The sequence below is a fragment of the Pongo pygmaeus genome, chromosome 6, assembly GCF_028885625.2.
Source record: "Pongo pygmaeus isolate AG05252 chromosome 6, NHGRI_mPonPyg2-v2.0_pri, whole genome shotgun sequence".
Classification (NCBI taxonomy): Eukaryota; Metazoa; Chordata; class Mammalia; order Primates; family Hominidae; genus Pongo; species Pongo pygmaeus.
Window position 1 is genome coordinate 46439222 of NC_072379.2, and position 13915 is coordinate 46453136.

At 42.8% G+C, this 13915-nt stretch overlaps 2 protein-coding genes across 6 annotated transcripts in view; one reads left to right on the top strand and one right to left on the bottom strand.

Moving 5' to 3' along the window:
• The window catches only part of SUGCT (succinyl-CoA:glutarate-CoA transferase), a 735535-nt gene extending 724148 nt beyond the window's left edge, over positions 1–11387 (bottom strand). For 3 of the 5 annotated variants that reach the window (XM_054497218.2, XM_063667374.1, XM_063667372.1), the window contains exon 1: positions 10789–10930. In XM_054497218.2, the coding sequence (XP_054353193.1) occupies positions 10789–10909 (121 nt within the window). In that variant the 5' untranslated portion in view covers positions 10910–10930. Of the gene's footprint in view, positions 1–10788 lie in introns of all 5 variants that reach the window. The other 2 variants (XM_054497215.2, XM_063667373.1) reach the window with 2 other exon arrangements.
• Positions 10979–13150, top strand: MPLKIP (M-phase specific PLK1 interacting protein). Its single transcript, XM_054497220.2, has 2 exons — positions 10979–11683; positions 12647–13150. Exons 1-2 carry the CDS (start codon positions 11345–11347, stop codon positions 12845–12847), a joined length of 540 nt encoding a protein of 179 aa, XP_054353195.1. The 5' UTR covers positions 10979–11344; the 3' UTR covers positions 12848–13150.
• Positions 13151–13915: the final 765 nt, after the last annotated feature.

The window sequence follows — 13915 nt, forward strand, 5'->3', positions numbered from 1 at the left end:
CTTCAGGACAGGAGGATAGATGGTTCCTCCCAAGTGATTGAGGGAAAAAGACACAATGGGTATTCAGTAAGTGATAAGGAAACTCTAGCAGAAGCAGTTAGGAAAATTGCCTAATAATTGGTCTGCTCAAACCTGCCAGCTGTTTGTACTCAGCCAAGCCTTAAAGTACTTACAGAATCAGGAAGGAGCCATCTATATCAATTCTAAGTTAATATGGACTGAACAGGGTCTTATTAATAGCAAAGAATAATTGAAATCCCAAATTTACAAGGTTTTCAACAAAAGTAAAGTTTGCTAAAAGTTAACAGTGTAACATGTATTATCCTAACTTCTAATCTTGTGGTCTTAGACTAGTCCACAGATATGAAGGAAGTTCACTTTGGAAAAGAATGGTTATCATCTTTGAGAAAAAAAAAAGTGGGGAGAAGAATTTATGTAAAAAGGAATGTTATATGGTAAATTCTTGTCCTAAAATAAATTAACTGGTTGTTTAAAGAAAGGGATGTTTGCAACAAGTGAGAAAGCTGAGGCATGTCAAAGAATTGTCTGTGAAAGTCGTGAAAAAAGTTATAAAAGGGAATTTATGCAAGAAATGTTGTATAATGTACAAGTAATTAGGCCTCTTGAATATAAAACTATTGAAGAAACAGTTTATGTGCAAGGTGTGTAAGGAAAGTAAATATACTTTTGGTAAAAGGATTATAATGAGGCATAAGAATGTGGATTTTTACCTACATTAAAAGGTTAAAAAAATTTTTTGTTTTAAAGGTTTAAGCAAGTTTTGAAACATTAATTTTAAAGGAAATTCTCTTTGTAAACATATTGGCTAAAGTTAAAGGGGTATCATCCAGCTTTTCTGTAAACTGGACATTAAAATAAAAGCACAACAGGTTTTTCTTAAAGCACTAACCTGCTCTTTAACAAAAATTATACAATGTTAAAAAGAGTCTATAAAAATCTTACCTTATGGTCAGACATTAAAAATTGGATAAATGTGTCTACAAGGTTTTATTAAAATTAAGTTTATCATTAATAGCACACTAATATAAAGGTGAAATTTAGCTTTTCTGGTATAAAAATCATACAGGAAGCACTGTCAAATATAAAATGGTGTTTGGCTTTCTTTGGTCTAACAACTAATAAAAATAGATGCTAAAGGAAATCTCTCAGTAAGAAGACACCAAGGACTATAGAGTCCACTGCTGATGTCCCCACATTTAAAACAAAAGATCAATTTCTTAGAAATTGTATACTTGGTTTATCTTCCACTTTCCTTTCCCTCAAAACTAAAAGTCTTCTAGCACAGGTACCACCCCTAGAATTTCCGGTAAACCAGCACCAGCCTAAGGATCACCTTCTCATCAAAGGGTGGAAAGAAAGAAAACTCCAGCCAGCCTGGGAAGGACCCCACCTTATGCTGCTAACCACCGAGACTGCTGTTCTTACAGTGGAAAGGGGGTGGACTCATCACACCTGAGTCAAGAAAGTGCCGCCCCCTCCAGAGTTATGGGCCATAGTCCCAGGGGAAAACCCTACCAAACTAAAGCAAAGAAAAATTTAACTCTCTTTCATCTATTCTATTACTCTTTCTTCTTTCCTCGCTCTATTGCTGACCATCTAGTTATTAACATAACCAAGTCAATTTCTCTTCAAACTATTGCATTTGATGCTTGCCTTGTTATACCCTGTGGGGACTTGCCAAGTCAAAGACAGCTCTCTACTTCAGAAAACTACCTCTCTCCCTCCTGACTCTCCTGAGACTAGACATTAGTGAATTGGGACCATTTAATCCAGGGAGATTTCGATAAAGACCCCAGTGTCGACCAGGAGTCTTGCCCCCCAATGTAGAGCTTTTATGCCGTAGTTTGTCCAACATTCTGTGGACCACTAAAGAGCAAGGATGGACTGCCCCAACCAGTTTTTGTAATTTCCTAAAACCATACATTCATTTTACTAGAGGGACAGCCAACCCCCAACTGGGGGTCAGCTAAACCAGTGCATTCCAATACAGGTTATTATCTCGAACCCTCAAAGTTCTTCCCGTTTTCTAAGCTGGTTCCCTTCTTTAAGCCAGTTTTATGGTATGGGGGCTGAGGTTTCAGGGACAGACCCTATTGGATTCTTTGAAATGTGTTTCCTTGATCCCCCACTGCCTGCACCTTCCTCTAAGCCTTCTTCCAAAACCTCTTACAACTGAACAACTGCCACTCCTCCATCTAACGACAAGACCAAGATAGTTATCATACAAGTTAAAGACTTAAAACAAACTTTGGCAATTAAGACAGCATACCAAGATGCAAATGCCTGGTTGGAACGGATCAAATATTCCGTCTGCATGTTAAACAAAAGCAATTGTTATGCTTGTGCACATGGCAGGCCAGAGGCCCAGATTGTCCCCTTTCCACTAGGGTGGTTGTCCAGTCAACCAGGCATGGGCTGCATGGTAGCTCTTTTCCAGGATTCTACAGCCTAGAGTAACAAGTTGTGCCATGCTCTCTCTCTGCTATATCCCAAAGTCCAGCATGCTGCAGGTCAGCCCCCAAGGGCCATCCAGCCTCCATCTTCCAAAACCAATTTAACCTCATGTCTCCAACGATCAAGGGAAAAATTTGGCATTCCTTGGAGACTTAACAGGATGCAATGAAGTGCGGCACTTCCAAGAGCTGACCCATCAGTCTGCCCTTATTCATCCCTGAGCGGATGTATGGTGGGATTATGGAGGACCTTTACTGGACACTCTGCCAAATAATTAGAGCAGTACTTATGCTCTAGTCCAATCGGCTATCCCTTTTACTCTGGCCTTTCATCAACCAGAGGAAGGAAAAACCAGACATCGTAAAGCAAGAGAAGCCTCTTATGAGTCTTTTGACTCTCACATCTATTTAAATGCAATTGGAGTCCCACAGGGAATACCAGATCAATTTAAACCCCAAAATCAAATAGCCGCAGAATTTGAGTCAATATTTTGGTGGGTGACAATTAATAAAAATGTAGATTGGATAAACTACATCTATTACAACCAACAGCAATTTATTAACTATACTAGAGATGCGATTAAAGGAATAGCCGAGCAATTAGGGGCTACTAGCCAGATGGCTTGGGAAAATAGGATAGCCTTAGACATGATATTAGCAGAAAGAGGAGGAGTTTGCATCATGATTAAAACTCAAATGTTGTACCTTCATCCCAAACACTGTCCCTGATGGAAGTATAACAAAGGCATTGCAAGGTCTGACTGCTGTGTCCAATGAGTTAGCCAACAACTCAGGGGTAAATGACTCCTTTACAGGATGGCTAGAAAAGTGGTTCGGTAAGTGGAAAAGAATAATAGCCTCAATTCTTACTTCCCTCGCAGCCATAATGTGTGTACTTATTCTTGTCGGGTGCTGTGTCACACCATGCATCCATGGGTTGGTGCAGAGGCTCATAAAAACAGCACTTACTAAAACCTCCCTTAACTATCCTCTGCCTTATCTAAAGAAGCTTCTTCTTTTGGAAAATCAAGTAGAACAACTAAGCCGAGACATGTTAAAGAAGTTTGAAGAAAAAGAGCTGTAAGGAAATGCAAGAGGACGGAATGTTAGATATGAGTTCTAAATTTCTCTTCAAAGAATCAGTTTGTCAGTATGTTCAATTCTTTGCTTTCTAGTTTTAAACTTAACTTCCTGGTAAAGCAACCTTTTTCAATTACCTGCTCTACCCTGACTCATTCCAATTACCTGCTCTACTCTCACTCATTCCGATTACCTGCTTCACCCTGACTCATTCTGATTACCTGCTCCACCATGACTCATTCCAGTTACCTATTCCACCCTAAGTCATTCCGATTACCTGCTCATTCTCCACCCTGACTCATTCAGATTTCCTGCTCTGCCATAACCATTTTTCCTGCCAAACCACTCACCCCGTCACTCTCTTTAAATTAGCCAATTGGAATTAGTTTAGCCTGTGTGGTCTAAACCTAGCCAATAGGGGAACGACACAGCAGCAGGGGCCACGTGCATCAGGGATAAGAACCCCTTCTCCTCCCTTGTCCAGGTGTGTGCTCACCATTGTTCCATCTGTAAGGGCGCACTCTTCTATAGAAGTACATTGCCTTACTGAGAATTAAAAAGAAAATTTTATATTCCAGTGCTATTTCTTTTGTGGCACCAACCCTTTATTTATAACATGGGCTACTGGAGTCAAGACCCTGTCTCAAAAAATAAAAAAAGAATTCCCTCTCCCTCAATCTTCATATATTACCTGTAAATGTGATGAGAAGCACACTTTCTTTTTTTTTTTTTTTTTTTTTTTGGGGATGGAGTCTTGCACTGTCTGTCACCCAGGCTGGAGTGCAATGGCATGATCTCAGCTCACTGCAGCCTCCCACTCCCGGGTTCAAGCAATTCTCCTGCCTCAGCCTCCCAAGTAGCTGGGATTACAGGCGCCCACCACCACGCCTGACTATTTTTTTGTATTTTTACTAGAGACGGGGTTTCACTATGTTGGCCAGGCTGGTCTCGAACTCCTAACCTTGTGATCCACCTGCCTCAGCCTCCCAAAGTGCTGGGATTACAACCATGAGCCACTGCACCTGGCCCGAGAAGCACATTTTCATGCAAAATCTGTCAAAAATTTATAAATCAGATGGGCACAGTGGCTTATGCCTGTAATCCCAGCACTTTGGGAGGCCTTTGCAGTGAGCCTACATTGCACCATTGTACTCCAGCATGGGTAGTAGAGCCAGACTGTCTCAAAAAAAAAAAAGGAAAAGAAATCACTAGGATTTCTGTTGACCAATAATGTTCTACCCAAGGACGAAACCAAGAAGGCAGTCCCATTTATGATAGCTACAAAAAAATAAAATACCTAGGAATATATTTAACCAAGAAGGTGAAAGAAATCTACAAGGAAAACTACAAAACACTGATGAAAGAAACTAGAGATGAAACAAACAAATGGAAAAACACCCCATGCACATAGGTTGAAAGAATTAATGTGGTTAAAATGACCATTGTACCCAAAGCAATCTGCAGGTTCAATGCAATTTCTATTAACATCATTTTTTCACAGAATTAGAAAAAACAATTCTAAAGTTCATATGGAACTAAAAATGAGCCCAAATAACCAAAAATATACCAAGTAAAAAGAACAAAGCTGGTGATACCACATTTTCTGACTTCAAAATATACTACAAGGCTATAGTAGCCAAAACAGCATAATACTCATAGTGTCTATAAAAACAGACACATAGGGCCAGGTGCAGTGGCTCATGCCTGTAATCCCAGCACTTTGGGAGGCCAAGACAGGCAGATCACGAGGTCAGGAGTTCAAGACCAGCTTTACCAACATGGTGAAACCCCGTCTCTACTAAAAATACAAAAATTAGCCAGGTGTGGTGGCGTGCGCCTGTAATCCCAGCTACTCAGGAGGCTGAAGCAGGACAATCACTTGAACCCGGGGGGCGGAGGTTGCAATGAACCGAGATTGCACAACTGCACTCCAGCCTGGGCAACAGAGCAAGACTCTACCTCAATAAATAAATAAATAGACACATAGATCCATGGAACAGCTTAGAGAACCCAGAAATAAACCCACATACTTACAGCCAACTGATTTTTGACAAAGTCGACAACATTTACTGGGGAAAGGATACCCTTTTCAGTAAAAGGTGCTGGGAAAATTGGATTGCCATATGCAGAAGAATGAAACTGGATCCCTGTATTTCACCATATAAAAAAATCAATTTGGCTGGGCACGGTGGCTCACACCTATAATCCCAGCACTTTGGGAGGCCTAGGCAGGCAGATCAACTGAGGTCGAGAGTTTGAGACCAGCCTGACCAACATGGAGAAACCCTGTCTCTACTAAACACACAAAAAATTCACCGGGTGTGGTGGCGCATGCCTGTAATCCCAGCTACTTGGGAGGATAAGGTAGGAGAATCGCTTGAACCTGGGAGGCGGAGGCTGCAGTGAGCCGAGATCGCGCCATTGCACTCCAGCCTGGACAACAAAAGCGAAACTCCATCTCAAAAAAAAAAAGAAAAAAAAAAAAGAAATTCAAGATGGATTAAAGACTTGAATGTAAGGATGAAACTCTAAAAATACTGAAGAAAACCTAGGGGAAACTCTTCTAGACATTGATCTAGGCAAAGAATTCATGACTGAGACCTCAAAAGCACAGGCAACAAAAACAAAAATAGGCAAATGGAACTTAATTAAACTGGAAAGCTTCTGCATAGCAAAAGAAATGATCAGCAGAGTGAACGGATAACCTGAGGAATGGAAGAAAATATCTGCAAACTACATATCCAACAGGGGACTAATATCCAGAATTTGCAAGCAACTCAAACAACTCAACAACAAAAAACAAATAATCCCATTAACAAATGGGCTAAGGACATGAGTAGGCATTTTTCAAAAGACAAACAAGCATATCAAAAATGTTCACCATCAGCCAGGCACAGTGGCTCACACCTGTAATCCCAGCACTTTGGAAGGCTGAGGTGAGTGGATCAGCTGAGGTCAGGAGTTTGAGACAAGCCTGGCCAACATGGTGAAACCCTCGTCTCTGCTAAAAATACAAAAATTAGCCAGGCGTGGTGGCACACACCTGTAGTCCCAGCTACTCTGGAGGCTGATGCAGAACAATCCTTGAACCCGGGAGGTGGAGGTTGCAGTGAGCTGAGATCTTGCCACCGAACTCCAGCCTGGGTGACAGAACAAGACTTTGTTTCAAAAATAAATTAATTAATTAATATTATGAATCCTGGATTTATTTATTTATTTATTTATTTATTTATTTTGAGCCAGAGTTTTGCTGTTGTCGCCCAGGCTGGAGTACAATGGCGCAATCTCGGCTCACTCCTGACCTCTGGTATCCACCCACCTCAGCCTCCCAAAGTGGTAGGATTACAGGCATGAGCCACCACGCCCAGCCTGATTCCTAAACTTAATCCAATAACAGATTTCTTCTCAAACATTGGCAGTATGCTGTAATCATTTTAAATTCATAACCAGAAAATGAGTTGAACAAAAAATTCAAGACTCTAGGGAAACAAAGTAAAAATAGTTTGTATATTGCTAGAATTGTCTATTAAGAGTCATGTTTTCATGCCTTTCAATCTTCCCTGAAAATTTCTGTGTACTGCCATGAGTAAAATTTTTTAAAAATGTTCAACATCACCAATCATCAGATAAATACAAATTAAAAACCACAATGAGATATCATCTTATACACATCAGAATGGCTATTAAAAAGACAAAAAAGTCACAGGATGTTGGTGAGGAAGCTGAGAAAAGGGAACTCATACACTGTTGGTGGGAATGTAAATCAGTGCAACTTCTATGGAAAACAGTATGGAGATTTCTCACAGAACTAAAAATAGAACTACTGGAAGATGCAGCAATCCCACTACTGTGCATCTACCCAAAGGAAAAGAAATCATTATATCAAAAAGATATCTGCACTAATATGTTTATCACAGCACTATTCATAAAAGCAAAGATATGAAATCAACCTAAATCCCCATCAACGGAGCACTAAATAAACAAAATATGTTATATATACAAAATGGAATACTATTCAGCCATAAAAAAGAATGAAATTATGTCTTTTGCAGCAACATGGATAGAACTGGAGGCCATTATCTTAAGTGGAATCACTCAGGCACAGAAAAACAAATATTGCCTGTTCTCCCTTATAAGTTGCTGCTAAATAATGCGTACATATGGAAGCAGAGTGTGGAGTGATGGGCAATGGAGACTTGGAGGTTTGGGGATGTAGAGGGAAGGGGATGGACTACAGGAGGTTGCTTGCTGGGTACAATGTGTGTTGTGCCAGTGATGGATGCACTGAAGGCCCTGACTTCACCCCAATACACTATATCAATGTAGCAAAACTGCACTTGTACCCCCATGAATATATGCCAAAAAAAAAATCATAACTGGCTGGGGCACAGGGGGCTCATGCCTGTAATCCCAGCACTTTGAGAGGCCCAGGTGGCTGGTTGTGTGAGCCGAGGAGTTAAAGACCAGTGTGGGCAACATGGCAAAACCCCATGTCTTCAAAAAATACAAAAATTAGCCAGGCATGGTGGCACACACCTCTGGTTTCAGCTACTTGGGAGGCTGAGGTGGAAGGATTGCTTGAGCCCAGGGAGGCAGAGGTTGCAGTGAACTGGGATTGCGCCACTGCACTCCAGCCTGGATGAAAGAGCAAGACATGTCTCAATACTTAAATAAATAAAAAATATATATAGAGAGAGTATACTGCTATAAGACAGAAAAACACAACTCAAATTTTTTTATTGGTCAGTTTTATCTTGCTACAAAATGTACTACTAGAAGCTTAAAAAGAGCATGGCTTTTGAATTTTAATAAATTTTAGTGAACTTTAGTTAGATTGAAGTTATACAGATAAATGGGTTGATGGAATAAAGATCTATATACTCATTAGGCGTCCATTAATTAAACTGTTTACTATTAAATTAATTTGTTGGTTGGGCATGGTGGCTCACCACACCATTTAATTGCAGAGTTTTGGGAGGCCAAGGCAGGAGAGAGGAACGCTTGAGTTGGGGAGTTCTGGGAAACACAGCAAGACCCTGTCTCTACAAAAAATAAAGAAATAAAAAAATTAGCCAGGCATGGTAGCATGAGCCTGTAGTCCCAGCTACTTGGGAGACTGACGTGGGAAGATCACTTGAGCCCAGGAGGTCGAGGATGCAGTGATCTGTGATCTCACCACCGCACTCCAGCCTCGGTGACAGAGTGAGACCAACCCATCTCCATAATAATAATAATAAAGTTAATTTTGGTCCCCACCACTCTCACTTTTCTGCCGCCTCCCCTGAGTAGACTGGCTGATGATCTAAAAGGTGAAAATTACCTATGTGATGTATGTAAACCTTTTTTTTTTCCAGTGGGTTGGGGGGGCATGATAGGGTCTCGCTCTGTTACCCAGGCTGGAGTGCAGTGGCACAATAGCGGATCACTGCAGCTTCGACCTCCTAGGACTCAAGCCATCCTCCCACCTCAGCCTCCCAAGCAGCTGGGACTACAGGCACACGCCACCAAGCCCAGCTAATTTTTTTGTACTTTTGGTAGAAATGGGGCTTCAAGATGTTGCCCAGGCTGGTCTTCAACTCCTGGGCTCAAGCAATCGTCCCACCTAGGTCATTTTATTCAATAAATATTCAAATCAGCAATTCCCAAGCATTAAGTTAAACACTAAAGACAATGTCCAGAAAGGTGAATTTTTGGCCAGGACAGAACTACTGTATATAATAAAGTGGATAGGCTGGAGTCCTCAGACCTTAATTGTATCACTAAGCCTTAATGGCAATATGCTACCTTGATTAACTCTATCACTTGTATCTACAGAAGAAACGAAATGTAGTGAATTGAATTTCCACAGAATAAACCAACAAAAAAACTGTGTGTGTGTCTCCATTCATCAAGGAGGATAGAAGCTGAGAAGATACCACACTCGTCAGCTTGGGATGTCACAGAACATGTCAAAGAGACAGCGAGGAGTAGCAGCTACAAGAGGGTGAATGGAAATCACAGGTCCAGGCTACCCATTAGGCTATGATTTAATGAGTCCTAAAGCTCTTTTAAGATTCTGTATCCTACGCCGGGCGCGGTGGCTCACGCATGAAATCCCAGCACTTTGGGAGGCCGAGGCAGGCAGATCACCTGAGCCCAGGAATTCGAGACCAGCCTGGCCAACATAGTGAAACCCGTCTTTACTAAAAATACAAAAAAATTAGCCGGGCATGTGGCACATGCCTGTAATCTCGGCTACTCTAGAAAGCTGAGGCAGTAGAATCGCTTGAACCCGGGAGGCAGAGGTTGTGGTGAGCCAAGATCGAGCCACTGCACTCCAGCCTGGGCGACAGAGTGAGACACTGTCTCAAAAAAAAAAAAAATCCTGCATCCTGCAACTAATTTCAAGATTCATAGTGGGCTGCGCGCGTAATCATAGAGGTTACGTCTGTAATCTCAACACTTTGGGAGGCCGAGACGGGAGGATAACTTGAGGTCAGGAATTCGAGACCAGCCTGGCCAATATGGCGAAACCCCGCCTCTACTAAAAATACAAAAATTAGTTGGGCGTGGTGGCGCATGCCTATAATCTCAGCTACTCGAAAGGCTGAAGCAGGAAAATCTGAACACGGGAGGGGGAGGTTGCAGTGAGCCGAGATCGCGCCACTGCAGTCCAGCCTGGGCGAGAGAGCGAGACTCCGTCTCAAAAAAAAAAGAAAAAAGGAAAAAAAAAAAAGATTCATAGTGGATTACCATTCCCAAATTCAGAGGGAGTAAAGAAAGTTCTATAACACTGTAGTAAAGCTAAATTTCATCCTCTAAATAAAATTCTGCGACACGTAACTGTACAAGGGCGCCTTTTATTGTACATGAAGTGTGAAGTTATTCAAAGCAGCGGGCTAAAGTCCTTTCTGAAATGTGGCTGGGTGTGCATTTTCGAAGTTACTTAAACTTGGCGGACGAAAGCACAGGAATAAAGAGGCCCCAAACGCGAGCCGCGGGACGCGCAGGAGCCGGACCTCACCGCGCACGGAGCCCTCGGTCACAACAACGCGCGGGGCAGAGGCGACCCTGGGCGGCCAGAGTGGGGCAGGCCGGCCGCAGGCCCACGGAGCGGGGTTGCAGGGAGACAAGCAAAGCCACCGCTGCGGGGTCAGCAGAGACTTCAGACCCCGACTGCTCTCCTCAGGGCGCCCCAGGAGGCAAGCTGGGGCAGGGGTCCCTTTAGCCGCCCAGACCGAATCTCGGAGGGTACCTGACTGCGGGCGGCCAGTCCACAGCCCCCTCCCGCCGCCCCGGCCGGAGAAGAGGCAGGTTCTGCGCAGAGCTGCCACCCTCGCCAGCGTCGCCAGCATCGCTTGCGTCTCAGATGGCATCGGTCCCGGTGCAAGCGGCGAACTCCGTGCGGCGCCACCCGCCGCCACTGGGGGGCGCCCACGGACGCCGCAGACCCCGCCCCCGCCGGGCGGGGCGGAGCACTCCCAGTCGCTCGCGGGGCCAGCTTCTCATCTGTCGGTCAGACCAAGGGCACCCAGACTGGAAAAGTTGTTGCTGGGTTTGGGTGTCCCTCCTTTCCTGTGTCCTTTTCTTCCTCTTTTCACTTAAATCCACTGAGTCTCTCGCCAAATCAGTAATTTAGGTAATCCCACCGCTCCTGGCGGAACCTTTGTGATGCCGGAACTGATGTGTCGTAGGGTGGCTGCGGTCGGAGGACTGTTTTGGTAAAGGACTAGCAGTTCTCTGCGGAGGGCCGGTTGATACAGTTCCGGTGAGAGAACGCGGCTGCGAGGTTTTCGGCTTTGGCTCCTGATATGCAGCGACAGAATTTTCGGCCCCCGACTCCTCCTTACCCTGGTCCGGGCGGAGGAGGTTGGGGTAGCGGAAGCAGCTTCCGGGGAACCCCGGGCGGGGGCGGACCACGGCCGCCCTCCCCTCGAGACGGGTACGGGAGTCCGCACCACACGCCGCCGTACGGGCCCCGGTCTAGGCCTTACGGGAGCAGTCACTCTCCGCGACACGGCGGCAGCTTCCCAGGGGGCCGGTTCGGGTCTCCGTCCCCTGGCGGCTACCCTGGCTCCTACTCCAGGTCCCCCGCGGGGTCCCAGCAGCAATTCGGCTACTCCCCAGGGCAGCAGCAGACCCACCCCCAGGTAATAATAATAGCCAGCGTTTGCCGAGCTCTTACTGTATGGCAGGCACGGTACTAATATTCCCTTTACGTGGATTATTTTGTCTAATCCTCTCTGAGGTACTATTGTTAGCCCAATTTTGCAGATGAGCGAACTGAGGCTTAGAGAAGTTGAGTAACTTTCGGAAGATTACCCGAAACAGTGGCAGAGCCGTACGTTCTGTTTTCGAGCCCTCGTGCTTTTAACCAGTACACTGCCACCCGTACACAGATTTTCCTAATTCTCCATTTCCTCCTGTTTGCCAAGGGCCTTGGCAACGTTTTCAGGAAATCGTTCTTTTTCTTTTTCTTTTTTTTTTTTAATCTTTCTTTCGAGCTACACTGGCTTCTGCTCCAACTTCCCTGGAAAGAAAATCGGTGGTAGTGGAAGTTTTCCATTCCTTTAGTGAGAGTAAATACAAAAGACAGAGGGAGTATCTCTAGCATGTCTGGGATTTCTGTGGTTTACAAGTTGCAACTACGTGGTTTTCCAACTTGCTGTATTCTACACCAACCCCCTACCCCTTTTGAGCCTGGAGCTAAGGCGTAAAGAAAATGTTCATGAGCTAGAAAGGTTCTAGAAACTTTAAAACTATAGTATTGTTTTCTCCTGAAAAAAGTGAAAATTTCGAGGGAAGATTGAATATAATGACTTGATTTCATCACTGCTTGTATTTAATTACTGCAAAGTTACATTAGACACAAAAGTATTTGAGATGACAGTGGTCATGGAATTATAAATAAATGAGAATAACAAATTGCTTTAAGTACTTTTTTTAAAAAATAGAAACACTTGATTAAAGGAAGCATGGACTTTGTAATTGAACATACTTAGGTTCAAGTCACAACTTTTAAGCAGCAATGTGATTCCCGCTAACCTGTAGCTAAAGGAAGAAGTACCAATTATCTTTACTAAGTGTTTTTTTAACTGATTTTTTTTCTAAAGGGTTCTCCAAGGACATCTACACCATTTGGATCAGGGCGTGTTAGAGAAAAAAGAATGTCTAATGAGTTGGAAAATTATTTCAAGCCTTCAATGCTTGAAGATCCTTGGGCTGGCCTAGAACCAGTATCTGTAGTGGATATAAGCCAACAATACAGCAATACTCAAACATTCACAGGCAAAAAAGGAAGATACTTTTGTTAACATTTCTGAAATTCAACTGGAAGCTTCATGTGTCAGGAACATCTTGGACAAAATTTTAAGTTGTGTTGATATAAATTTACCCAAAGATGATGACTTTGATTGGATAATTAGTAAGGTCTTTTTGTTATTTTTCATCGTATCAGGTATGGTTGATATTAGAGAAAAAAGTAGGATAACTTACAACATTTAGTTCTGGAAGTACCTACCACATTTTAGAGATATATTTAACATTCCTGGTTACATAATGGACATGTGTCTTTTAATGTTTTTTCAATGTTTTAAAATAAAACATTTTGTCTTCTAGCTATTGTGGTTTTGTGGTATGATAAAGAAGTAGACTTACTACAGTAATGCTTTGTAATCACTTAGAGTTCATAGGTAAATGTTTTGCAAATTATTTTTGAAAATGAAATAGATAAACCATCCTTTGAGCTGTAGACAGCTCTGTATTTGTTCATAAATAATGAGGATGAGAATAACAGAGTTCTGTTCATACTGATTTTATCTAATGCTTCTGTTAAAATGCATTAAAACTTGAAGCCCAGAAACCCACTTAAGCATAACTTTATACTCATTTAACTGGAAAAGGCAAGAATAGACCATGCATAGCTAAATCAAAGTGTTCTATCTGAATTTCTCTATACCTCTTAGCATTATGGAGTTAGTTTCTCTTAAGGCCAAAGAAGATAGCTACCAGCAGCCTCAAATCACTTCCATTGCAAAAAGAACATCTCTCATCTCCATCAATCCAAGAGAAGACAAATTTGCCATACTTAGATCATGTTTCTGTATTATTGAACCAATTAACTGTGGCCAAGGCCACAGTGAGACCTAATTAACTTGAATCATGGACACATCACCATAATGAGACAGGATTCTGTGACCTTGAACACCACTGGGCCTACCTGGAGTAGAGAAGTGGTTTTCCAAATTAAGGGATGCTATGTATATATACCTATAGTTCTGGAGAGAAAAATATGGAACAATTGTTACCCCAACTATTTTTTAAAAATCAAGTGGTTTTTTTTTGTTTGTTTTTTGAGATGTAGTCTCTGTCGCCCAGGCTGG